This window comes from Camponotus floridanus, unplaced genomic scaffold, assembly GCF_003227725.1.
Source record: "Camponotus floridanus strain SB8 unplaced genomic scaffold, Cflo_v7.5 scaffold16, whole genome shotgun sequence".
In the NCBI taxonomy this organism is placed as follows: domain Eukaryota; kingdom Metazoa; phylum Arthropoda; class Insecta; order Hymenoptera; family Formicidae; genus Camponotus; species Camponotus floridanus.
Window position 1 is genome coordinate 3,356,369 of NW_020229281.1, and position 27,837 is coordinate 3,384,205.

General features: G+C 38.4%; 1 protein-coding gene across 5 annotated transcripts in view; it reads right to left on the minus strand.

The window, feature by feature from the left end:
• Positions 1–1,636: 1,636 nt before the first annotated feature.
• LOC105255932 (brain tumor protein) overlaps positions 1,637–27,837 on the minus strand; it is an 85,950-nt gene continuing 59,749 nt past the window's right edge. For 3 of the 5 annotated variants that reach the window (XM_025407051.1, XM_025407049.1, XM_025407048.1), the window contains one exon: positions 1,637–10,429. In XM_025407051.1, the coding sequence (XP_025262836.1) occupies positions 7,879–10,410 (2,532 nt within the window). In that variant the 5' untranslated portion in view covers positions 10,411–10,429 and the 3' untranslated portion in view covers positions 1,637–7,878. Of the gene's footprint in view, positions 10,430–27,089; positions 27,183–27,837 lie in introns of all 5 variants that reach the window. The other 2 variants (XM_025407050.1, XM_025407052.1) reach the window with 1 other exon arrangement.

Here is a 27,837-nt window from a genome sequence, read left to right on the forward strand (position 1 = left end):
AGTGATATATGCGTACGATAATTAATTCGCGTATATCGCTTACTGACTAAGGAAATCGCGATCGCGCGCGTCGCCGATCTCTGCCGAACTCCGGTTAGCGCGCCGATTCGGCTCTACCTCTTCGCTAAATTATATAATCCAATAATGTAACCCGGGAAAAGACGAGAAGAACGCGTGATATCGCAACCGGAGCCGAGCCGACGTCGCGACGCGCCGATCTTTCGCGTTTTCGTTTACAGCGTCGTATAATATCCATCATGTGGTGTCAGAGAGACTGCAGCTCGGCAGCAAGTACAATGTGTATATAACTAGGCATGCAACAATACTTGGAGTGGTATTTTTCACGAGTTAAAAATAGCGATTAACCATTCGATCTCCCTCCCTTTCTCTCCCCCAATATCTTTCTCTCTCTCTCACACTCTCATCGTTTCACTTTCACAGTTGCTCTTTTTGGTTTTACTCATTAAGTAACATTACTTGGGCCCGGGAAGAATGTAATTTTTCTTCTTTTTTTTTTCTCTCTCTCTCTTTCTCGCAAAAGTTACACAGAGTCGCCGCGCGCCGCTAATGTCTTTTGTGTCTCGCATGTATGTGGCGTTGTGTGCGTGGATAAAAAAAAATGTCCCCTCTTTTCTCGAGATGCACGTATACCTTTTGCATGATTAGGCTCGATCTCCTCTCCGACTCTCCTGCTCTCCCATATGAAGGGTATCCTCTGATCCTCGACCGAGACTCGGTAACGAATGCAGCTGCGATTTTATTCCGCCATAAAAGTTGCCAAGAGAGTCGAGCGAGATTTAGAGGATAACATCAAAACTTCGAGTTTTTCTTTTCGATTTTTAAAGTTGTTTCGTCGGCGGCGCTCGGCGCGATCGGCATACAATTAACGCGCGCTGCGAACGTACAAAAATATATATGTGACATTTATAATCCGCTATAGGTTTCTAAAAACTCGTCTCTTTTTTTTCTCTCTCTCGTTATTATTAATTCACCGGCGATCGACGTCGCCGAGCGTCGCTTGTTAGGGAGCCCGCGATCACTCGCGAAGACTTCCGGTTTGGATTTCCGTGGAGCTCGTTTCGTTCCTCTCTTCCGTTTCTCTGTCTTACCGAACGTCCGTCGCGTGAAAAGAAAATTACATCGGGAAAAGTAAGACCAACGTTCACGAAATGACGGAGGCACGCAACTGGTGTTTCAAATATTAGGAGAGAAAAATAAGCAAAATTCAACGAGTCAGGAATAAAAGCAATTCGATTTGGTCATCCATCGGCTTAATCGTATCCGATTGATAAAACGATTATTGTACCTGATATCTTCTTTGAGATTATTTCTATTCATTTATAATTCAATTTATTATTTTGAGTTCTTTTTTGTATTTATTACGTATGCAAACTTCTATCTTTATTAAAGCAAACAATTTTCCAATTCAAATATCAATATAATATTTAATTGAATACTTTCTGCTTTCGTAGAAATTAAATCGGAGAGATACTGGAAATCACTATAAAATACGAACAATTTAACTGTACGTAGTAATAAGTTAATATATTTAACAATTATGTCATCAAATAATTATATAAAAAAATAAAATTTTAATAAAGGCAAAAAGTATAAAAATTTAGTTATTTTCTTATGGCGTTTCTCCTTGCACGGAATGATTTTAAATAGCTACGAGAAACAATTGCGCTACGCAATGAAGATATCGCGTGTGTCGATGGACAACAAACTAGCTACGTTAAAATATCTATAGATTATAATGCATCGTCTATAATCAAACAGAAACATATTGCTATGTAACGTCACACACATTATAGTGGAATGTAACTGATCACCATCGGCGAGAAAGCTTCGTCGGGGAAACATCGTAGGTGGAGATATCGATTATTATCGGATGAGAAGATATCGATGGATCAGATCGGGAAATGTCAGTTGATACGGCATTACATGATGATACGATTCTGAAAAATGGAAAAGTCATCATCCGAGAATTATTGGATTAATGAATAAGTAATCAATTTAAAAAAAAAAAGTCATGCCGTCAGATCGAAAAAAAACATTTAATCTACATGTAAAACTGCAAATTTCTGTAAAGCTGCAAATTTCCATATCAATAATTGGATCACTGTCTCCCGCTTCGACAGTGGACTTTTCTTAAGAGTTGGATTTCTGTGATTCGATGTGCTTCAAAATGGACTTTCCTCAAAAGAGGTGATATTGATTTTCCGCAAGGGGGGGGGGGGGCCGTCGACGTTGTCGGAAACAGCAGGCGTAGAGAAGAGACGTAGAGAATGAAGAAAAAAAAAGTAAGACCAATGCTCGTGCGTAATGTGAACTGAAAATATTATTAAAAAGCATGTACAACAAAAAATAACTAAAAAACAAACAAAAATACGATTTACAATTAAATTAAGAACAATCGAGATGTATCTCCTAAAAATAATAATAATACAATATTATAATAATATTAATAATAATAACATAACAAACCAGTACAAAAAAAAAGGAAAGAAGAGAGGCTGACAGTTTGAGAAAATGACAATATGTCGAAACGGTACTCGTTCTCATCTTCGCGCGCGTCTCTCATCCCTTGATAACGCGAGCGCGCAAATTTATAAAACACACACGTAGGCACGTATAACATATATACATCATACATACATACACACTCACATATATACACGCACGCATGTACGTACATCTCTCGATTCTTATTTAGGTGTAATGCGTAGGAATGGAATTTAATCTCTCTTGTCTTGTGCGCGCGCCTCACGCAGTCGGATTATTATTGAATGCGACAAACTATTGGTAGTGATGGCTAGCTGGCAAGGTGGCGCATCGTTTCTCTCCTCGTTTTATTCGCGTTTTATATAATAACGTAATAACGATACAATAACTGAATTAATAAGAATAATATTATAATAATGTAATCATAATATAATAATAACTAAATATACATTCAGATAATAATAATACAGTAACTAATTAATAATAAGTATAATGATAATGAGACAGTAATGTAACTATGCATCAACACATGCTTATGCGATGTAAATATTAATGGACAGATGTCTTTGTGATGCTCGGTGCAAGCTTTCCTTTTCCCCTCTCGCACCGCGAAATATTATTTTCTCCAATCTCTTACTCAAAAGAAAGATACCCGAATGTCCCGCTTCCATGCCGTCCTCTCTTGGTGTTCCGTCTTTGTCAAGTTATTTAAAAAAAAAAAAAGAAAAACATGAAAAAGAAACGCGGAAACGCGCAATTGACACAGCTTGACGAATCAAAGAATTGAAAAGAGAGCTTGACGGTAGCTTTGCTCGAGACGGCGCGAAAATGGGGCCGATCGAAAAATTAAGACAGAGATATATCGAAACAAATCGTTATGTAAAAAAAAGAAAATCGAGAATAATCAAAATAATTTTCGATGACTCCTGCTCTCTTCGGTTCTGTTCTTTTCTTTTCTTTTTCCCCTTTCTCTGTTTCTATCGTTCTTGTTTGTCCTTAGAGCTTGATCCTCGTGCTAAATCGCGCGAGGACAATCGGAAAATGTCCAGAATTTGCGATCAAGAATAATATAACATCGATTTTTTCAAATGAAACGAACGTAAGAAACTAATCATCAATATCATCTTTATCGTTCGTGATTCAACGGAAGAAAATCGATAAAAATATTCACGGAATGTTCACGGAATTTATCTGGAGGGCAAACAAGAACGAAGATCTGCGACGATCACCTGGTTCGGTAGTCTTTTATTCAATCGCAATTCGCATCGAAATTGAAGAATCTCTTTCTCTATTTCAATACATCTACCTTGGTGTACCTGTATCTGTCAATTATAAATTTGTTAATCGCATGATGCAAAATGTTTATCGTAACTCGCGTCTCTAGATTTCACAATTCGTGCAAACATCATTTTAATGAGATTTATACAAACGTTAATGTAAACGTCGAAGAAGCTTGCACATACATTTGTTCTTCATTATATATATCATCATATGTTCTTTTTTTTTCTTTTTCTTCTTTTTTCTCAAAAAGCTATATTTTTATAAAAACATTGACAATTTATTTTGTTATTTTTATAACAGGTACAAAACACTTGGATCACAATTTATGTCTCTTTGATCGAGCATTATAAATGCTTAGCTGATTGAAAATTTTCGAATCTTCAGATCAAAATCTTTAATCGAAGCCAACAAAAATCTTCAATTTAATCTCACAAATATTTACCTTATTTATTCAAATCTCGACTACCAAATCAAGTAATCACGAAACGGCAATAATCATGGATTATCCCAAGATTTTCGATTACGATCAATCTTCGAAAAATTGAATTCAAAGACGAAGAAGCGTTTGCGCATACTTTAATTATTGTTCCTTTAATCAAATCGGATAGTCAACTGATAAACAAATCATTTATTTAATATTTTTTTATTTTTATTTCTGTTTATTAATTAAAAATCTGTTATTTTAAGTAGAAACAATACCCGAAACTTGATCGAAAGCTAAAATGCTGCACAATCGAGTTATGGGAGATCAATCTTTAAAAAAAGTTTGATTAAATTAATCACTCATTACATAAAAAAAATCTATCGTATCTTCCGATTGATATAACTTTTTCCATGAATGATGATTAAGCGCGTGAGGTCCGAAAGGTTTGGATCGACTTGAGAGGACTTTCCGAAACTTTCGGAATTGCGCCGAATGTTTACGTAAACGACGATAATTCAGTAATCGAAGATCTATAATCCATGAGGCCTCGTAGTCGAGTAATAGGGTTAAAATTAGACTTTATGTGCCAGCTAGCCTTTTTCCCTTCACAGTATCAGGGGAAGGGAGCGTTCAATAACGTATCGATTGAAAGTGTCACATCGAAAGTCGCAACACACAAGCATTATTAATAGTAATAATATAATAATAAAAAAAATACAATAATATTAATAAAAATATAATATAATAATAGAGCAAACGTGTACGTGCGTGGAGTCGCGCGGCGGAGAATTATGGGAATTCCCGCGTGTGTGTATGATTTACTTAATTTTTTGTTTTATCTCTATCCAACAAAATATATTAATACTATAAGTTTCAGAATAAACGATGATACCGACGCGAACCTAAAACGGCTGCGCGGTAGTCGGGTCGGGAAAAGGGAATCGGAGGGTGTCAGTTTTAATCTCATTGGCGTTTTTCTTTTTAATCGAAATCCAAGAACGTAAAGCAGCAACGATAATCAAGCGAAAATCAGAGAAGAACAGACGTGTGTTTCACAATAGCTGTGATAACTTATCGAGAGAGTGAAAAAAAGGAAAGTCTTACACGCTTACTAAAACAACTAATAGCTACTATACGCGCTACTATACTACTAGAGTAATAATAATAATAATGATAATAATAATAAAAAAATAATAATAAAATAAAATCAAATAAAAAAAGAAAAGAAGAGAAAGGAGGAGATTTCGCCCAAGGATGGGGAGTTGGAGAAAGCAAGTGATTCGCCTTTTGCTTTCGTTCGTTGACAAGGATAATTCTATAAACGATAAACATGCGGTGATTGCGTCATTTTTTTTGCTACGAGAGTCGAGAATAAATTTCGACGAACTAACGTCGTCGACTGTACGTAGCGGATACGCTCAAAATGCCATTCCAAAGTGTGCATTCTACTTCTTTTCTTAAAACATCCCTTGTAATAATACTACGCCATTCTAGTTTCTACGAGTACCAACGATTTCTACGTGTCTCTCCGTGAATATTAAACAATCTTTATTCTCCGTCAATTATCTGCGCCGTCGATATCTGAGCGAGTTACTTAGCAAGCAACAGGACCTGTACCTCGTACTTTGCCAAGGTGAATTATTTATGTATCTTTTACACTTATAACAATTTAAACACATAACGTTGCTTTACCGATAAAAGTGAGCGGTTGCTAAATTTATCAACGCGAATTTTAGTGATAAAACTAACTAGAAAAACTGTTCGATCAAATATTTAATATAGATCGGCTCAAACTCGACGTCGCGATAAAGTAACAGAAACGAAGAGATGCACGAAAGAGAGATAAATATAGAAATTAACTAAATAAAAAAAAAACTAATCGATAACAGTAAATTGAATTGGAAAAGTGAACGTGCGCGATGACCGTTTGACGACATCGTCGTTGTCGCTGTCATAATTGAATACGAAATGCACCTCAGGATGAATTTCCGTAGGAATTGTCGACAATCATTATATAAAAAAAGGGGGAAAAAATTCAGATGCGAAAACAATCGTGAAGGGGGAATTCAAATGGCGGGGATACCGTTCGATCTATCGATTCATAAACGTATAAACGTCCTGTTTATTGGGAATCTACCAGTCTCGCGACGATTCAATCATGGTCTCGGATGATCAACAAAGTTTTATTATTAAACACGCATCTGTGCACGATTCAACGATCCTGTCACCCAAATCTACGACGCTATACTGAAATGTTATATTGAAATTTCATCTTCCTAAATAATTTCTCAAACTATTTGGCGCAATCGTATCAATGTCGCATGGATCAATTGGATGTTTTACCTCAGTAAGATCAGCCAATTATCCATTCATATAGCGCGCGAACAATTTGGGAAACCGATTCGTCTAAAGATCGCTGCTCGAGACGTATGTGTATGTTAATAACTCGGAGCCTAAGTCTAAGATCATGCAAGCCGTTCAACAGAGGATCCAGTTTCGTTCGTCTCGTCGTATAACCAGAGAAGCGAAACTATTAAGATCCGCGCAAACGGTTGCAATTGCATCTTACGAACCTTAGTGGATCTCTCGGGAGAATACGATGAAACAATAATAGTATCTCGCGCGACAACAACACGTTCCTCGCGAGCTTTTGCACGGGGACGCTTCGAACCGCGGTGACCGGAAGCGACACACTGGTCGACCACCACGTCGGAGAGAGCAACGAAAACGTGTAAAATGCGTTTCTCGGTGTATGATTATCAGACGAGGTCTCAGAGAGAAGATCGTGGTTAGTGCGGGATAGCGGAAGGGGTAGGAGGGAATGTTGGTAACGGGTGCGAAGGGAGGAGGGAGGAGGACGGGGGCAGAGTGGAAGGCGAGGGGGGGAAGTGACTAGCGGCGGCGAGCTCTACAACTAAACAACAACAACAGTATTTTCAGTATTATAACAACATTAACAAGTAAGTTATCGCGCACGCGCACGCGTATATACGGCGCGTACGCGCGAAGAAAGGAGCGCGCGCGAATTTGTCGGGGCAGCAAGGTTGATTACGTTCTCTCTCTTTCTCTCTCTTGTTGCGGATCCTCGACATTCGACGAGTCGCGAGGGTTAGAGACGCGTAGAGCGTCGCGCGTCGCGCGTCCTCGCCTCCTTTTCGTCGGCGCGAAACGGACCGCCGTTCGCGAAGACGCGGAGGGAGAGTATCAGGGGGAACGCGCGGGCGCTATGCCTTCTCGCATACCGTCGGTCGATGATGTCCGATGATGTCGTACGGCGGAGTCCACAGGAGGAACGCTTCGGGAACTCCATTCTTGCCGCGTGAACGACACTCGCTCGAGGGAGTCGATCCCTCGCGTATACGGAGCGTGTGGTGCGCCCCTTCTCTAATGGTCGGCGGTTCGTGAAACGTCTCGTAGATGGGGGCGGGCGAAGAAGGTGATGGCAACAGTGGTGAATTGAGCGCGCGAGCGTGGGTGGTAGAATGATGGATGTAGAAGAAGACAGGCGAGCGTAGGTGAAAGGAAAGATCGAGATCGCGGTGATCCCGCGCGGCCGTCCAATCATGTGGAACGGCAACGATGATAACGAGGATGATGATGACGATACGATGACAAACATTGACACTGGCGCACGACGATCATCGTCGTCGTCGTGACGCGTCGCTGCTCTACATGCCGATCGGCGGTACCTGCACATAACGGTATATGTACAGGCGATAGTCCTTGCTGGCGAGTACCACCGAGCCGTCGTCCATTAACGCTACATCGAAACACTGCGCGTGCTTGACTTTGCTCTCGAGGGCCGAGACCAGTTGGCCGTCTTGCGTGAAGATGGTCAGATTGAAGTTGTTATGATTGTCCGCTATCAGAATCTCGCCGTGAGTGTTGATGCCCACGCCGATAGGGTAGTTGGTGATGCCTTCGCCGCCAATCTGTCGTAGGTAAGCACCCTCGTAATTGAAAACCTTGACGCAGTGGGCGCGATTGTCGCTGATGAAGATCTCCTGTTTGTCGTTCACTACCACGCCATTCGGGAATTCAAGATGCTTCGAGCAGCCAAACTTTTGCAGGACGTTGCCGGTCTGATCAAAAATGATGACGCGCATTACCTTGCACTCCACTACGACGATACGTCCCTTCGAGTCAACGGTGACGCCGCGTGGATGTTGGAGGATGTTGGCGCCAAATTTGCGCACGAACTGACCGTACTGATTGTAGATTTGTATCTGATGGGTCGGCGAACGTTCCGTGACGATGATGTCGCCGGACGTTTTTACGACGGCGACCCGATTCGGATAGAGCAGTTGGCCGTCGCGTTTACCGCACTCGCCAAATTGAAACTTGAACCTGCCCTCCTTGTCAAAGATCTGGATGCGGTGATTGTTCGTGTCGGCGACAATAATATCGTTTTGCGCGTTCACCGCAACACCCGACGGTTCCGTAAACTGACCCTCCATTACGCCAAATTCGCCGAACTTGCAGTGATAGATCATCTTCTGCCGCTTGATCTGCGACTTGGGCGGGAATATTGCGGTAGCGGACATCAACTTCGATGTCAGGTCGAGGACGGAATCGCCGGGCGCGGTATTCGCTGCCACGGCTACCGCCGATGGCATTGCAAAGTGATCGTTCGTCGTTACGACGGGATAAGCGTCGCTACCGCCGTTGCTCCATTTCTCGTATGGATTGGCGTTCATGCCGTTCAGATTAACATCGCTGATCGTCGTGGAGAACGGGCCCAGACTGTTGGCCGAGCTGAAGCGTTTGGAAATCACGGTGCTGATGGTGTCGATGGAGGAGGGTGACGACGACGAGCCGCAGTTCATGCTGGAGGAGATCAGGCCGTTACTGTAAGTACGATCTAGGAGAAGACCGCCTAAAGAACCCGCTCCGTTTCCTGGTCCGTTGCTGATGTTGCTGCCGCTGCTACCGATGCCGTTGCTCGACAAGGCGGTAGGTCGTGCGATCGGTGGCTGTTTGCCGATCGAGCCGGCGCTGTTCTCGCTGCTACTGTTACTCCGCACGTAACCGAAAGTGTTTCTCACGCCTACTTGTATCGCCTGGTAATTGCTGACGAACTCGAGATCCGCGGTCTGATTAGCTATGTCCGTGTTCGGCGTGTAATTGAGCAGCGTCTGGAGCTTGGACTCGAAGACCTTCTTGACTATGAGGAAATCAGTAATGGTGGTAACCTTGGTGACGCGCTCGACGAAGTCGCAGGCTTGCATAATCTTGTCCGCCATCTCGTTGGCGCGTTGCCCGAGCACGTTGAGAGAGATCTGCTTCGCCGAGAACACCGAGTCGAGCTCCTTCAACAGCTCCTGCTTCCGCTCGTCCAGCATCGATCGATAAAACTGAAACGTATCGTTGATCTCGTTCTGCGCCTTGTGATACTGCACCTGTAATATCGTCGCGCTGTGATCCGCCGCTTTGACAGCCGCACGGGCGTCCGCCGCCTTCGCGCGGCACTCCTGGACGGTCCGCGCCAACGCCTCGATCTGCTGCGCGCCCACGTCCGAGATGTGAGCGCAGTCGTGCAGCGGCGCCGCGTGCTCCGTCAACGTGCACTCCTTGCATATCGGCACGTTGCAGCTTCGGCAGAAATACTTGATTATCTCCTGCTTGTGTCGCGTGCAAAAGTGTACCTTCTCGCTGTTGTTGCCGTTACCGCTGCCGCCGTTGATCACTAAGCTGTTCCCGCCGCCCCCGCCGCCGCTACTGCCGTTGCAGGTGCTCTTGGGCAATTCCGTTGTCGCGGTAATCGTGCCGCCGCCTCCGCCACCTCCACCGCCGCCACCGCCGCCGCTGCCGTTGCCGCCGCCGCCGACGGTCTCCAACTTGGAGTCGGCCAGGTTCAGCACTCGGTGGCCCTCGAAGCAGAGCATAAACTGATGCGCCATCACGCAATTCGGACAGAGAAACTGGTCGCAGTTGTAGCAACGCGCTACAGCGTCGGCCGCAGTGGACTTGCAGCCGGTGCAGCGAGTGCGACCGGTGCCGCCGGTGCTACCCAGCCGGCAGCGTGGGCACGGATCCTCGCCCGACTTCGGCGCGTCCAGGCACAAATCGCAGCTGTCGACGTCGCAGATCGCCGAGTCGCTAGCAGGCGGCGAGCTGCCGCTCACTGTTACCGGGGACAGCGAGACCGGGGACCCGAGGGAATTCGCGCGCGATTCCAGCGAGGGTGTCGGCGAGGCCATCTTCAGTCAACCGGCATCCCTGCAAGCAGAAGGGCGAATTAGTTTACAGCGCTCACACATTCGTGGATTCTGTAGAACGCGCGTTGTTCTTTAGACTTTATCGATTCAACGAAACTGATCTACTGCTGGATTTTTTTAAATGTTATTTGTAAAAGATGTTAGCGATCATTAATATGATCTCGTTTTTTATTCTTCATTAATTGGTGATTAACTTTTTATTGAAAGGTCGTTAATTATTGATGCGGACTTTCAGTTGATATACAAGCCTCTCAAAAACTAAGCCGATTAACTCTATTTTCTGCAAATTTCTTGATTTTAATATCAAAATGATAGATGATTAGAGTATATTAGTAGGTAATAAAATTAAAAAATTCACAAAAAGTAGAGCTGATCGATAAGATGAAGTTTTAATAGCAGGTTAAAAATATTTTTATCTCCCATCGCCCAGGAAGAATATCGCGTCGCGGCAATGATATCTATAATGGTATCCACTATAATATCATAATAATACCATAATAACGTTGTAATAATCTTTAACTATCGCTCGTGGCTGTTTCTCGAATGAGAGTCGCCGAGTCGTTGGCGCGTAATCGTTATTACGGCGTTTCCTATCTCAAAGTTCTCTTTTATCGCGATTCCCACGCGTCTGCTCCCTCCCCCTTTTCTCGCTTTGCAACCCCGATGCGGTAGCAGTTACTCGCGCGGTTCGCGACAAGCAGAGGACTCGTCCCTCTAATTAAATCGCTCGAGCCGGACGGCCATGTTTCACCTGGCAGCGAGAAGAGGAGCGAGATCGGAGTCTAAGGGGGCCGGAGGGGAAAGGGAACGATGCGCGGCGGCCGCGAAGGAAAAGGAAGAACGAGGGAGGACTGGTATAGACCGCGAGTCCAAGGTCACGAATGCGAAGGTTATCGTACTTCTCTCCCACCAAACGCAGAGCGAATTTATCGGGTACCGTGCGACGACGCGCTCGCTTTTCCACGCTCGGCAGAAGCAGGGGGGAGGCGAAGCAGGAGAGGAGGATAAAACACCGAGGAGGAAGAAAAGAGAATGTCGGAGAGAAAAAGTGAGAGAGAGGGAGGAAGAGATGTAAAGCATTTTTCAGCGATCTCGATGTGCGAAATCCATTTAAATGAAAATATCTTGTTTCTCAGAAGCTTCGAGTAGCAAGCTATGCTCGTCACTGACAAAAATAAAACCTAAATAAAGAAAAAAAGAAAGAGAAAGAGAAAGAAGTATGACATTAAAATCATCTTTATTCATTTTTCTTTTGTATTCAAGGTAAGCGGTCAAGAAACCAACCGATACACGTGAGCGAGATGGGGAAACCAAGCGGAGAAAGACAGAGAGGAGAGGATGAAGGCGAGCTAGGAGAACAAAGAGCATCTGCTTCAGGAAATACTTTTCAAAGCGTTACAACACCAGCGCGAGTCCTCTCGCGCGCGCGCCGTCTTCGTGCAAGAATTTCGATTAACTCCCCGAGATAAAAGGTGAACGCTCCTGAGGGAAGCGTCCGTGGAGTCGAGGTCGCCGGAAAGCTGCGTTTAACATACCGAGACCGACAAAGTCACGGGGAGCGTAACGCGTGGCGGCTGCGATAAATTCACCGAAAGCGAATTCATGCCATTATGAAGTGTAAAAATATGCACGTTAAAGTAGTGTTAAAAAGTGTAAAAATATGCGCGTTAAAATAGCGTACATGTAAAATATCTTCATTCTATCTTACGAATAGAATATTTATATTTAGAGAGCATACTTCAAATAAATAATTTAACGATGCATATTTTCATTTCGTTAACTTCCCGTAGAGGAACGTCAGGTCACTCATGTGTAACGCATATTTTAAAAATGTTTCGATGTGCGCGATAATCAAAACAAATATTTCATATATGTACAGAAATATTATTATAAATTTTTTTTTCTTTTTAATTGTGGCACCAATGTGGTTTTTTTTAAACAATTAAATATTTAAGATACAAAGTACACATACAATTAAAATCCATTATCAGATTTCATTCTGCGATATAGTATAAAAGAAGTTTTGCTACGTCAAAATTGATCCAGCAAATTCGTCCATAAAGTCCATGAAAAGGATTAATATATATCCTTTTTGAATCTTTTTAATGAAGTAAATAATTTGAAACATCTAAAAAGAGGGAAGGATTTTTTTATGCGCGATTATGAAAATCGCGAAATATCATTTTATTAATGAAAATGTATAAAAAAATTAATACGAAATATATGATGTGATAAAAAAGACAAATTGCAAGTCATTTAAATATCTATTATTGAAGTTAAATTCATCCATATAAATATCCTATGTGAATAAAACACAATTTAAACAAGTTATATATAAAAAGCCACGACCATACCATTTCCATTTATTCATTCATTTTTATTTATATACTGAATATACTTTTGCTAACTTTATCCATTGCAGATATTCCCATTGTGTTTTTTTTTTCATTTTATCTTAACATCTGTCTGTGCACGTCGCGATTGTCGAAAGATCGTCGAGGAAAGAATAGAGGAATATTTCCAATGACCGCGTGTGGCGCAAGTATGACAAATCAAGCGGCACACGACGGGATATAACGTGTTAATTCTTCCTCTCTCGCGGCGCGAGATGGGGATGAAGCGTTGAATAAAAAATGCGACGTGGTTCGCGCGCGCGGGGAGAGAAACGGGCGCGGAGAAACGTGTCCTTGGCTAGAGGATAATTCCCGTTACCGAGGTACCGTTGCATTTTCGAACGCGGATCGCAAGCCCCGCGGTTGAATGCACCGTGGGAAGGGGTGGCGGACGGCGCGTCTGGTTACCATGGTGACGCTGCATCGACCGCCCCAACCCTTCGAACCGGGGTTGTTCCGACGAGGGTCGAGTCCGTTGCCACTCGCTGGCGCGAGTGGTGGTGGTGGTGGTGATGGTGGTGGAGCGGAGGGGGGTATCAAGGGGGGGGGATTGGCAACCGCCGCCCTTCGGGAACGGTAACCGTTGGTGCATCGCCCTTCCACGCAACCCGGCAGGCAGTGCGTGCTTTTCTACGGGGTGAGCGAAAAGAATCTTTTCGATGGCGAAAGAATATAAAAGCGAAACAAACCCTCGAAAAATCCAAGACATTGCGGGCTTGTAAGCACCGTAATTACGAGCTTAAACGACATTCGAAATGTCACGTGTGATTACGATATCTTTTATAAAAATGCCTAAGATTTGGATAATTCATTTTTGAATAATTTTTTCCCTAAACTGTAACAATTTAAGTATAATGTTTTTCATTTCGCGTGACACATTTTCAACTCGATTCTAACTTTGCAAGCTCGATTTTACAAACTTTTTATAACTTCACTGACATATCCTGAAAAAAGCTCGCGATATTTCGAGAAAAAGATTGCAAATTTGGAAGCGTCCAAAGCGAGTGAAAAATCATATCAATTTTTGATCATTGAGGAATTAAATATGAAGAATGTTTACAACGATCGTATCACACATCGTGTATGTATAAGTCGGGAGCGTACACTACTCCGATCGGTAATTTCAATGTCACTGCCGAATCATTCTTCAGCGAGCCCCCAAACGAAGGGAGCGGTCGCACCATCTGCCCCTCCCTCCTTCACCCCTTGATTAACGTTATTTCACTCGTCGGGCGAGCATCGACCGCGATCGATACGCGGCGCGGTGGTGGCGGGATATAGTCACGTTGCCGGGCCGAGGAACAAGGAACGAGATGAGGAGACGAAGCGGGCGAAAAGGCCATCGGCCTGCGCCGCAGACGGATTGGTAACGGCCGCGGCGCTGGCGGTTATGGGAAAGGTGGGCGAGGGAATGTGCGAGACCGGGATGGACAGGGAGAAATTTATTGGCCAAGGCTCCAAGATGCCTTGTATATTTTCGCAACGACCCGCGATATACGAGAGCAATACGGCTAATTAAAGCGACGAGATTTCGCCAAAGATCAGTGACTTTCGATAAAGATACATTTTGATCCTCCCCGTCTTATTGATGGTAAATTATCATAGAAAAATCAGCCATTATCATTAACTTCCTCGGACTCTTCTCTCGATGAGATTTTACTGTTTATCCAACTATATATATATAAAACTGTTTATCTTTCACTGTTTATCAATGACGGTACACTGATTCCGTTTAGAGAATGAATATATCGTTCCAAATATCCGTGTCCAAATGTTGATGTATCATCGCTCATGTAACGTTTCAGAATATTTGGAAGGGATAAAAAAAAATTCAAACGAGAAAGAAGTGGTTATTAATTATTTCGGATTAAACTGAGTCAAAATAGAAACGACAAACTAATATATCAGATATTTATAAAGTATAATATATAATAAATATATAGAAAAATAAACTATGTACAGTAAAATAAAAACGACGCAATAAAAAAATTAAATTTTATTTTCTGTTTTTTCGAAAGGGAAAGAAATTTTATTCCTAAAAGCAGAGAATATTCTAAGCTAGAAGGAAGGATAAAATGAGACGGAAGCCTACCAGACGCCAGATCGATCGTGTCTGCGTGCTAGCGTCGACAACGGAAACGGAAGTGGTTGTAACGAGATCGTTTAAGTCCCAACGCACACCGAAGGATTTCTAGCGAGTGGAAAATTTTCATTCCAATTGAGGAAAATAAATTCTCGTGGCAATATTGATTTTAATCTTCATCATATGAAGAAACTATCTCTGATTAAATATATATATGTATGCACAGATGTTTAATAAAGTTTAACAGTCCAAGAATTCTTATCCTCATCAATTAATGACAAATTTGAGCGAAATGTAAAATTTTAATCCACTAATTAATGTTTAAAATATTATTAATGTTTGGAAATTTTCTATTTTATATAAGTTTGATCCTTTTTCCCCCTTAATTAACATTATGAAAGTATTTCTTTTTATATAAGTGATTTCTTTTTTATATAGATAATCCTATTAATCAATACATGATACATATATATAGAGAAAAAATACATGGTATTAATAATTTATATAATATTGAGGGAGAGAGAAAGAGGATTATCAATTATTTATTAGTTATTGTATGAATTGTTAGCGGCTTATATAATGATATAAAGTGCATTCGAGTACTTCAAGCAGCATTTCTTTTAACGCTAAATCGAGTGAGTGCTTTTCGCACAAAAGTGGAATCCCTTTTTCTATTCGAGATTTAACCCGCTGATGCATTTTGACCCTCTAAAGTGTGCATCAAGGATTATGCTTCTCGAAAGTGCCGTTCGTTTCGCCGCCGGAGGTTTACGAGCGCGAAGTTATGACGTTACGCGGGCGTTTCGTTCCGCATGCGGAATGCACTAAGAGGTCACTGCACTGCGAACTTGTCTCGTCATTGATAGAAGACCGCGCGAATCAATCGTGGAAAATCAATTTTATACATAAACTGGATATCCTGCGACGAGATTTTGATATTCGCGAAATACTTAAATCTTCAAATAACAAGAGCGCGTTTGTAAACAATGCAATTATGCTACAAGATGGAATGTCGATTTAAACGATAAAATTTTAACGAATAAAATATAACAGCACGTCAGTATTTCGAAGATGAATCGAGTTTAATTCTAAAACAGTCGAAAATATATTTAATTAAATATGTTCATTTTATTTTATAAATTTGTTGATGCACCTTTTTATTATTCAAACAATTTTGCGACGTGAAAAGAATATTTGTACGTATTTCTTCTTAATTATATTTCTCTGTTTCATAATAAACAATTGCAAAAATGTTTTACGTTACGAGAAAGCCATTTACTTTATTGAAATGTTGTCAATAGTTGTACGCATACTAAAGAATCATTTAAATGATGAAACGTACAAACATATGCAATTGCGACTTTTATTACGTATAAAAAATATGTAAATAAAAAGGAGAAATATATTTTTAATTATTTTTCAATTCTTTATCAGCAATAAATATATATTTAGCGGCTTAATCTATCACGAATATGCCTGAAAATAAAATGAAGAAGGAACGAAAGATGCTTGTGATTACCAAACGTGGAGCAAGGAAGTTACTACGATTATTTCCCGCCAGCAGTATCGTTCTTGGAGTTGTTAGTTGGCGAGATCAAGACTCGAGAGAGGCGTACTAGAGGAGACCAGAGAATGGAGTGACGTGTGTATTATCAAAGGCGACGAGAGAAAGAGAGAAAGAGAGAGGAAGAGAGAGAGCAAGAACGGAAGGGAGGATGAGTGGAGGAGAGGTTCAAGCACCATTTGACCGGTCTCTGAATCATCGTTAAGCGACCGTTACACGACGGCTCGTTAAATCGCACGGCTAAATGTGGGTGGGTCGGATAAATCGCACGTCTACAGGGCGCTACATTGGCAGAATTGTTTTCGCGCGCGCAGCGAAACACCAATTGGAATTGGCCGCGATTTCTCTTATCACGATCGTGCCCTTGCCTTTGAAACCTTCAGCTCGACAATACGTAATCGGCTTCAAAAGTTTTCGAACTCAATCTAAGGACGCGTTTCATCTCATTAATTAATAAATAATAAATAACGCATAATTTTTTCATTCTAAGTTATTTAAAATATCTTATCAAGTGCAACAAGATTTTTGTTATAAAGATGTTAAAAAATGTATAACTTACATAAATGTTTTACGTATTTTAAAATAAATTTATGTAACATTTTTTTTTTAAACGTTTAAAAAATTAGGATGCACATGATAGTTTGTAATATTATCTATTAACTCAACTTGTGTGTGTTTAATGAATAGTGATCGTTTGAAAATAAGCAATCGTGCTGTATCGATCATCATAATGTTAGGGTGACGTGTGAACATATGACGTGGGAGAACCGGAAGTCACCAATTTCAGAAACAAGCTCGAAGCACTCTCCTTAAGTAAGATTCCAATTAAGACTATCAAATAATTAACATTACTTCAAAAGTCTCGACCCTCTTTAACGGTTGGCTCTCGTCGTTTTTTGTTTAAATATTTTCCTTAAATATATTTCTATTATATTTTAAGCTCGCAAATAACATTCTAGAAAAATGCAATTTATAGAGATACGCAGAATTTAATTTATAAATTACTTTAACGTCTCTCTCGCAATTTTTGTTCAGCTATTTATAATATAAATAATCAAGAATGTCGCATTTCACGTTGCAGTTCTCTGAAACGTGAAATTGATTAAATACAAAAATATCAATTTAAATTGCATGTATGTGGGCGTGTATGTGTGCTACAGTGTGTTTTAAAATTATTGAACAAAATTATCTCTATTTTATATCAAATGATAAACTCCTCTCTATTAAAGAGAGGTGCTTGCTTTCTGTTCTAATTATGTATATTCGAATAGGGATTAGTTCCAACATCAGTGCACGTAATGAATAGGAACGTTATACTTGTTATGCAGACAACTGGTTCTGTTTGTTAGATAGGTTAATTCTTGCAACGATCGTAATTACAAGCTCGGATGCCCTCCAAAAAAAATGTGCCATTGAGACAGTAATTTGGTAATCATTAACGATTCTTACGGTTAATGCGGAACTATGTATATATCGCAATATCCTCTTGTATAATTAAAGACAAAATGGTTGGTTCGTGACTATGCTCGTTTAACACTAAAGATAGAGAGAATAAAGATGAGAATATATACCCGCTTTATACGACACTTTCTCAAGAAGTGTGTAAATAAGACGATATTTATACAACCTACGATCAATATAAATGTACATTCAAGATAGATTCGAAGAAACTATTACTGCAAAAGATACAATATTCGGAACATGTTATTAAAGAGAAACTAACAACTTTTTATATATTAGACATCTCCGAATAAGAGTGTTGAAAATATTGTTGTAATTACGTGCATGTCATTATCGTTATACAAATTGCAATGTTTTACCTAGATAAGAGAAAATGGGAAATTTATAAAAGGCTGAAGCAATCGCGGTAAGTGAATTCCTTATTTTGAGAGTATTTATAATAAATAGAAATTTTTTGTAAAGAATATAATAAATATATATTATTGCTAAATTTTTTACTAATGCTCAAGTAATGTTCACTAATGTCCAAGAAACGCCAGTAATTCCCAAATCATGCCCAATAAATCTGGCAATACCTCAAATCTGTACACCGCAATGCCCTCAGAGGTTTACCCCTCGGATTGTAAGAATGTGTACACAAATATCAAATTAAAAAAATATAATAAAATAATATATAAATATAATAAATATATAATACATTATTTTTAAAACTTTCCTTGAAAAAAAAAATATATAATAATTACTTATAAATATTGCGCGATATTGATTATTTTGATACTAAGATTTTGTAATAAGCGAGTTTGAAATAGAAATACAAAAACCAGTGGAAAGACACGTATAAAAATGCAACAGACTTGTGTAATGTGACTTGTGTTCACATGTGAATTTATGACGAAGTGGCACTTTAGGTTGTTGTATTTTAAGCAGAAGAACATGAAAAGCTTCACGGGAGGATAGTCATTTTAAATTCATCCGGTGAGGAAGGAGAAACAAGGAAAAACAAGAAACTTTTACAAGAGGTATCGACAAAAAAGCACACACCTGTGGAACGCTAATGATTATGAGAAGCGACAAAGAATGTAGCTCGAAGTCTTAAACGAAGACAGTTTCCCTTCTATCTAGAATAAGTGCAATCTATGGATAGCACGAAGAAAGAGATGCACGATAATTTTAACTTCAAGTTTTCTAAATTTCCAATTTCCAAGAAGACTGAAATAAAAGTTAAGATATGCAAACTATGTAGCAGGCATGACCTGGTTAACTCAAATCAATTTAATTGACATTTCTCTCAGAAAATAAAATTATATTTTAAATTATATTGTCAGCATTATATACTTTTATATTTTTATGCCAAGAAAATATAAAATAAAATATAAAATAAAATTATTATGTAAATGATTTATGCTGCTTGTTCTTTTTATTGCTTTTTATATTATTGTTCAACATTAAAGTGGAAAATGAAATATCCTATGTATAATATAACTATGGCTTAAGATTTTTTAAGACTTAATAAAATTTTAATTATTCTTAATTTAATATATTTTCTTAATGCTATAAAAATGTCCGTGAGACCAAGTTTAAGCTCCATTCTTCATGAAATATGAGAAGGAAAGAGAATACCCGACTCTCTTAATAGCGGCAGAAATAATTACGCCTAACGGAAATCGGGGGCAACATTATAACGTCGCCCGCATGCGTCATCTTCTTGTATTTGTACCATGATTGAGTGCCTTAAGAATCTTATACAATGCGACCCGTAGGACATGAATCGCGGATGCGAGCGCAAAATAAAAAAAGAAAAAGAAAAAAACGATACGCTTTTACGTACGATATGAATAAGCTAATCACAATATATACCTACAATGTATGTGTTCATAAAGATAATTTTAAGATTATAGTTTTTAATTTTGACTTAGAAAACATATTCTTATAAGAGATATGTATATTTCTGTTTCATTGCTTAAAAATTGTAAATTTACGGAAAATTATTATTTTAAATACATATAATTGTTTTATATATTTATTCTCCATAATTATATTATCAATTTTCTAAATAGTGTATATTTTTTTAGATATAAAATAATCAAAATAAAAACAATAAATAATTATAAAATGTATTATTCTAACATAAATAAAATTTATTCTAATTAAGATTTTTTAATTTTTATAATTTTGGCGCATTCAGGATTAAGAAAAATATGCAAAGACAAGATAATAATAACAATAATAATAATAATAATAATAATAATAATAATAATAATAATAATAATGATGATGATAATAATAATAATAATAATAATATAAAGCGCGTTTCTGTAGTTAATATAATCAAATTGCAGAGTATTTCGGATAATTCGCTGGCTCAAACCTCCGGCCAAAGTTAACAATAACAAATTTTATTATTTTTCCGAGGCGCGAAATGCGATTAAGGTTCAGAGCGGTCGTGCGCGTATCACGGTTATTATTATAATTAACATACGGCCGCCGCAATGTTAATTGCTAATTGTAATGCGGTTCGTTGCGCGAACAATTTCTCACGGTGAAGTAATAAAGAGCGACCGTACACTTTGTGCTAACTTAGCCTTTAGGATTACCTGCATTATACTGTAGCCAGTTTCACTCGCTCCTCGTTCTAAGAAGAGCCTAAGGGCGAATTTATGCAAATTATTCGCAAATTACCATAGAGCGGAATAAAGTGGCTAAATTTTGATAACAAAGCCATTGACACGAATTTGTCGATTATTTCCCGATAATGAAACTTTGCAAGCAAATATTCAGATATATCTTTGTTTTCTATTTAAATCTACTTTTGTTTATACTTTGAATCAAGTTTATTTTAATAAGATTTCAGTTTGATTTTTATATCAATTTTATATTTATATTTTATTTATTTCCAGATATAATGCAATAAAAAAACGTAGATAAATGATTGCAAGTTTTAGTGACTGACAACAAGATAAATGAGAAAAGCAAGAAACAATTGAAGAGTAGAAATAAAAACAAGATTGGATATGTCACAAGAATAATTTTAAAATAAAGAATATTTTTCGCACAAAACGTATTCTTTCATCATTAATCACGTTCTATATTTCTTAAAGCTCTTATGATGTATTTTTATTTCAAGTTTTCAAATCGTTTCGTTTTTCTTCCGCTTATTCCAATCTATTAACACTAGCGAATACATTTATTAGCATTTTTTAATTACATTTATCAATCGTTATTATTTCACGAAGAATTCCGGTTTTTTTCCGGTTTCGCGCCTCGAAATATATTTTGCAAAAGCAATGAAGGATTTATGGTTGCGGCAGGTTGTGAGGAAGGAAAATACTATGTCGAAGCTACACCTCTCGGCCTTGTGATTAATCTTTCAACGATAGCCAGCGGCCTCTGAAATTTACTTTCATGTTACGTTATACACCATCGACTACAATGTAGAACGGAACGCAACGGCTACGATAACATAAACACAGGATACAATTTTAATGTGGAAGAAATGTGCCGCGCGAGTGCCAAAGGTTTATTAATTTATGGAAGCTGATTTCGCTTCATTTATTGGAGACGCGACATAAAAAGCCCGGGAGCGATGTTTCAAAGCGCGGAGAAAATCTTCCGCCTGTTACAAGAAAACTTTCTTAATTACCCTGTCCGTGACAGGAGCTCTCGTAGGGTGCTTATTTATGCATTAACGACGTAATTTTTATGCACGTAATGGTACTCGAGTCAAGGATGTCTATCATAAGATGATTCTTGCTAAATATGTATAATGAAGCGTCCATTTTTAACATGACACTATTTTATATAGTTAGATGCAATTAAATCTTTTTAAGTAATCAATTTAAAAATTCTGAAAATTTTAATTGTAGGAAAACTATCTCGCACTGCGAGATATGCGTTTTTTTTAAGTATATATTATAATATTGTCATAATTGAACTCGTTCATTTTATTGTTTAATTTAATGCCCTAAAATAAATTTTACCTCACATTATTTAATTTACACTTTTTTGCGCAGAAAATTGAATTAAGATAAAAATCTCTAGCACTTTGCGCGATCAATCATAAGCAATTCAGGCAATACTAGTAATACACATTAGTGAGCAACACGCCAATGTGCTATTTATGTGATATTCAGCTTTCTAAAGCGTCGTGAAAAGAGCGGAAATTATTTCTGACTCGTTTCACTGCGGTGAGGTTGTTTACAACGACGCACGTTGTGTCAGAGACATCGATCGATATACATATCGGGTACATATAGCCGATATTTATAATGTTAAACGGGAGTCCGGCTCTCTCGCTTATTTGCGGCATAACGCAACGTCCCATATTGTTCGCCGAGACGGTTTTCACAGCGAAAATGACGTTACTGCAACAGACACGTCTTTTACACAGGCGCCTATTAAATGCTATCAATCCGCTGCAGAAATACATGTAATATTGTTAAAATCCCAGCGATGGTAAAATATTTACGCTTTGCATTGCTTTATGTTTCGAATAAACTACGATAAATATGACGTTTGCAAAAAAATTAAATAGTGCGATTACCATTATTTTTTTTTTCTTCAAATAAAGGTTCGCCTTTTTTCGTCATCCATGTGCATATACAATGTCGAAATTTTTGAAATTGCCGAAAGTTAGCATTGTTACAAGGTTTCATCGTTCGAAGTGTTGTAACCTTTGAATCTATTGAAGCTCCAAGCTTCTATAAGGTTTCAAAGTCTCCGCGGTACCAAGTTGCCGTCAATTCGCGTCAAAGTTTCAAGGTCCCAAGATTCCGAGACTTTAACTTTGATGTTATCATGATCTTTAAGATCTAATATATTTTAAGACATCAAACTCGCGCGCAAGGTATTTATAATGCGATAAATGATTCTTGATCTTCTGCGATGTACACAATTTATTCGTCAAAATTATTAAACGCAGCATCAACTATCGCGGACGAAAGGCCAGCCCGAATTCTACCAGGTGGGAATCGATAGAGGCTAAAATTAGCGTGGCGCACTGATTGGCGAGAAAGCCGAACAGCCGGAAACGAGATCAGCGTCCGTTAACGACGCGAGATTCCAACGATCGAAAATTGGATAAGAGCAGTTGCAGTACTTTTATCAAGTTTTGATCGTATGTAAAAAAAATGAGAAAAAAAGTATTTATTAAAAATTGAGGTGTAAGTTTTTTTTTTCTAAAATTCTCTAAAAAATTTCATACATATATATTTCGTTACTCAAAATATGTTAAAAATAATACATTTATATATATATAAAAGACGAGTTGTGTGATATAAGCTGATAAAATGCTTATAAAATTTCAATAAGTGAAGCTATCAAAGCTGCTTTTGATTTAAAACGGTCGATGCTTGCTATATTTTTTTTTTTTTTTATTAAAGCTGCACGCATCTTTTTCCTCTTATCGGAAACGTAATTACGTCGAGGAGAAAATTTCCTCTCGGCCTATCGACCTTTAGAGAACGCAGCCATGTGGTCGGGGGAAATTTTATTTTTTCCTCATATGTCTAGGCCGCGGTAGAAAATAATTAAACAGCGCGACGCAGCGCGACGCGACGCGCCTTTCCATTCCCATTTCTTTCTTCAGCGTCGAAGAGGAAAGCGTCGCGGCGCCCGACGCCCGGCGCCGCACGCGCTGACAGACGGGGACAAGAGAATCGTGCACGCACGCGACCTTCCGCACGATCAATATCGTTGTCCGACTCGAAAGATGGTCGCGACTTTTCGCGGTTCTTCGCCCCCTCGGTCGTTAGCTTTTTTTTTTCATTCGCTATGCGCAGACGTAAATTGCAGAAAAAAGCGCCGGGTTTCGTAATTAAAATCAAGGAAAGGGGTGAAATAAATTTAATTGCGCGTTTAATAAAAACGGAAAAAGGTTAAATAATACGTAAACGTGCGGTAAACTCGCGACGACGAGACGTCTAACGCGTACACGCGATCCTATCGTTTATATTTTCTTTTTTTAAATCCGCGTCAAATGCGTCTCGCGACGATATTCGCGAACGCGAGATTTCGTTCGAGCTTTTCTGCGCGCAACTCGCACTGTGACCTTCCTCTCCGCCGTAGCTCTAAACCCGCCCGTATAGCACTTAGCCGTGTAACGTCCTCTCACACGGGTACACACATCCCTCTTCTCGCTAAAATAAGCCCGTATTTTTAGAATGTCGGCACGTATCGCGTAGGTGCCGCTTTTCCCTGTATACAGCGCCAACCGTCCGGGGATATATTCGTCTCCCTCTACGCGACCTTCGATTTTCTTTATTAACGAACGCCCACAAATCCTTTGATCGCAACAACCCTAATGCGAAAATTTACCCCATACAGCGAGACCCGTGCGCGAATTTTTTTATTCCACCTATTCATCTTCTTAATTCGATAATGACTGATTAAAAATATTATTATGTAATTTTAACTTCTCCTAATTTATATTCAAGTAATAAGAAACGTCGAAAAGGAATTAAGAAAAATATACATAATAATTTTAAAACAACATAAGTCTCATTTTCCAACATGCTATAAATTCCATGGAAATGTAGATATGAATTGATCTATCAATTTTAATGTAAAATACATTTGTGGAAGAAAATCACCAAGATCGTCATAAGAGGAAGCAAACATTCTTCGATACGCCAGAGAGCATTATTTAGGAGGAAAGGAAGGAGCTTGGAATTTTTCGTTTTCAGGGCGTATCAACTCTTCCGTTCGCCTTTTTGCGCTATCGTATAATTTGCATGAGGAGCAGCCGCCGGCCGCGGTATCCTAAGCACGTATTAAGCGACGAGCGCGAGATTAATCCGGAAATACTGCAGGCAGCGCGCAACGATTTACGTATTTATGTGCCCCCGAGAGAGGAGGATCCGGCGGGAGGTACGTACACCTTGCAACTCGCACAACGCGATGAATTATCGCCGGCCTGCAGATCGCGCCGAGGGATCGCGTGAGTCACTCGAGTCGAGTGTAACACGAATCTCGAACAATAAATTATGATACACACGACGGTACATCGCGCGAATCTTAGAGAAATACTACGCGCGATGGATTTCTAGGGAATCGGTCAGTGAATTATTTAGATTTCGGAAATTCCGCGAGAGAGAAAACGACGGCTTGATTCTAACCAGCGCGAGGCCGCAGTCTGTTTAGAGTGGAAGGATCGCGGCTTGCCTCGTCTATGACTTCTTTGATAAATTCAGCGTCGATTTGACTCCCGAGTATGATTCGTTATCGCTCCAAGATTATGGAAATATTTGAACGTATACCGAGCGATCGTAAAATCTTCGATCCGATGCGCATCGAATTGACGACTTTGCTCTACATCAATCGTCATGTACCCGTCTATTCGTAGAACTCGTAACAAGTTCCTCGATAAATTATCCAAGATTCATCGTGCGCGGAATTACAGTACTTCGCCAACGATTCATTACATATTCCTGCAGGTGCCACATCACCGAAGACGCTTGTTAGACATCTAACGGCGTTACCTTCTTAAAGAATAACCTCTCGGATAACCCTTGCGGTGAATAACATTCGATATTAATTGCGAGATTAATTGCCCCTTACTACGATGCGTAGGGATATGACCGCAGGGGGAGAAATAGGATTGGGAATTTACATAGATAGCCTGTCGCGATAAAATCTCCAAGTACAGGAACTCGAAGATATTCTCATCATATATTTGTAATAAGAATATGTAATAAAAGAAAATATGTCTTTCTTTCATTAAATCTACCTTCTATTTTTAATCATTATCGGAAAAATTTTCTTTGATATTAGAAATTATATCACCTTTTTTCTCATTTTTCTACAACCTTAAAACCTAAATTTTCTTTTAAAAATATAAATTTTATTTTATTTCCAACTTTAAGAAAACTTTTTTATTTAATTAAAATTTTAATAAAATTTTTAATTTTATATAACCATTTTTTAATATAAATGCATTTATATTAAAAGGAAAATATATATATAAATATATATATAAATATAAATATATATATGTATTTCCCTTCCCTTCCTCCTATTTTCCTTCTTTTATTCTTTCATAATCCGTTTCTCTCTTTATAATTTCTTTTGAAATCAATTTAAATCTCTAAATTTAATATTATATTTATTAGTAGTTCCCTTAATTTTACTTTATTTTACTTTCTTCTCAAATAATTAAATAACAAAAGTTTAAATACTTTAAGTATAAAACTTTTTCTTCTCTTTATTTTTTCAATCTTATTTTCAATATATTTATTTATTTTTATATGTCATCTTTTTAATCTAATAATTTCTATTTTTTATATTTGAATAAAACATTTGAAAAAGTAATTTTGAATAAAATTTAATTAATGTTTTCATGAATTTTGGAAAATTGAATTTATTTTTCGTTAAAAATACATTCTAAAGACATATCAATGTTCCCTTACCTTTAATCGTTATATATGTAGAATGCTTTTCGTATCAGAAATTAAACTTTATCGATTATATCGAAAATTCTGAAAATAGAATGCTAACTTCGTAGAGAGATGAGTGATCTAGCTTGGTATTATGGAATTCTTCGAACCTCGATCGACATTCGCCGATCAGGCGCCCCTTTTATAAAGAAAATATGCAAAAACTCTCGCCTCGGTATGCGGAACAATGCGTCATTGTGCACCGACGCAAATTGCGCGAGTTTACTCATATTAGAAGCGGAATGCGCGTCAGCGTAAAACGATAAAAGTTGACAGCAGTAATTAGTTTTTATTTACGGACGCACGCTTTGTAATCCTGTGACGACAATGGACAACTAAACAAACGCGACTATTCTCATATCAACTGCGATAATCGTTTCGACACGTCATCTCCTTTTCCTCTTCCGCCTTCTTTCTCAGTCTCTCTCTCTCTTTTTCTAGAATATATTTTTCTTTCCCCCTTATTAAAACATTTCTCACGATTGCAGTCTATTTCCAGCGTAAAGTAAAATAAGATATTGACTTGCAAGAGATATTATTGGAATAACTGTCTTCAATATAAGAGATGTCTCGCGATATAAACATTATTATAAAACAGAAATGTTTATAGAACAGAAGTGTTTATAGACCTTTCCTAGCTTGCTCTGCGAAATTGTATTCTTTGAGATTATGATGCAAAGTCGTAAAGAGCGAGCTCTCACTGACAAGTAGCGTAAAAGCCTATACGTTACCCTGAAGATATAATGCTCGTAATCTCGTGGCGCGGGTACTTGCAAAATTTACGACTTCTTCACGGTACTCTGCCGGAACGCCACAATACTCACCTGAAAGAAAAAAGAAAATTTCGTTTAGTATAAGTGTATGCGCATGCCAAAGCATGGATGACAAACATCCAATTAATCTTCTGTAATATAAATCAATCTTCCATATCTATATAATATAAAATAATCACAGCAGCATTATTTATTACAATATTTATTATACAAAGACTATGTATTTTGTGCTTTTACTAATGTCATTATCTTGAGAAAATAGAATAATAAATATGATGTCATTAATTTATTATTCTTTTTCTCTCTTGTTTATTATATATATTAAAACAAAGTTTAATATCAAGCAATATATGCTTCGAGAGAGAATAGATATAAAATATTTATATTGGTGATACAAAAAAATTCTCTACTATATTTAAAATATGTATAATTAGATAATTAGGAAAATATTGCTTGACTTAAGGATAAAAGCCAACAAGTCATCTGCAGCAGTTTTCTATCGGAAAAAGATTATATTTTCTAACTAGTGCATGCCAAAAATACACAATATTTATTTCAGAGTACTGCAAAGACAAAAGATGAAAGGTGTTCAATAATCGATATTCATGACATGTTCGATATTACAACGGCTATATCAATGACGTCTGAAAAAAATGGATTTGCGTCCGAAATTTTCCCATTTTAAATATGTTATTTTTTGACTAGC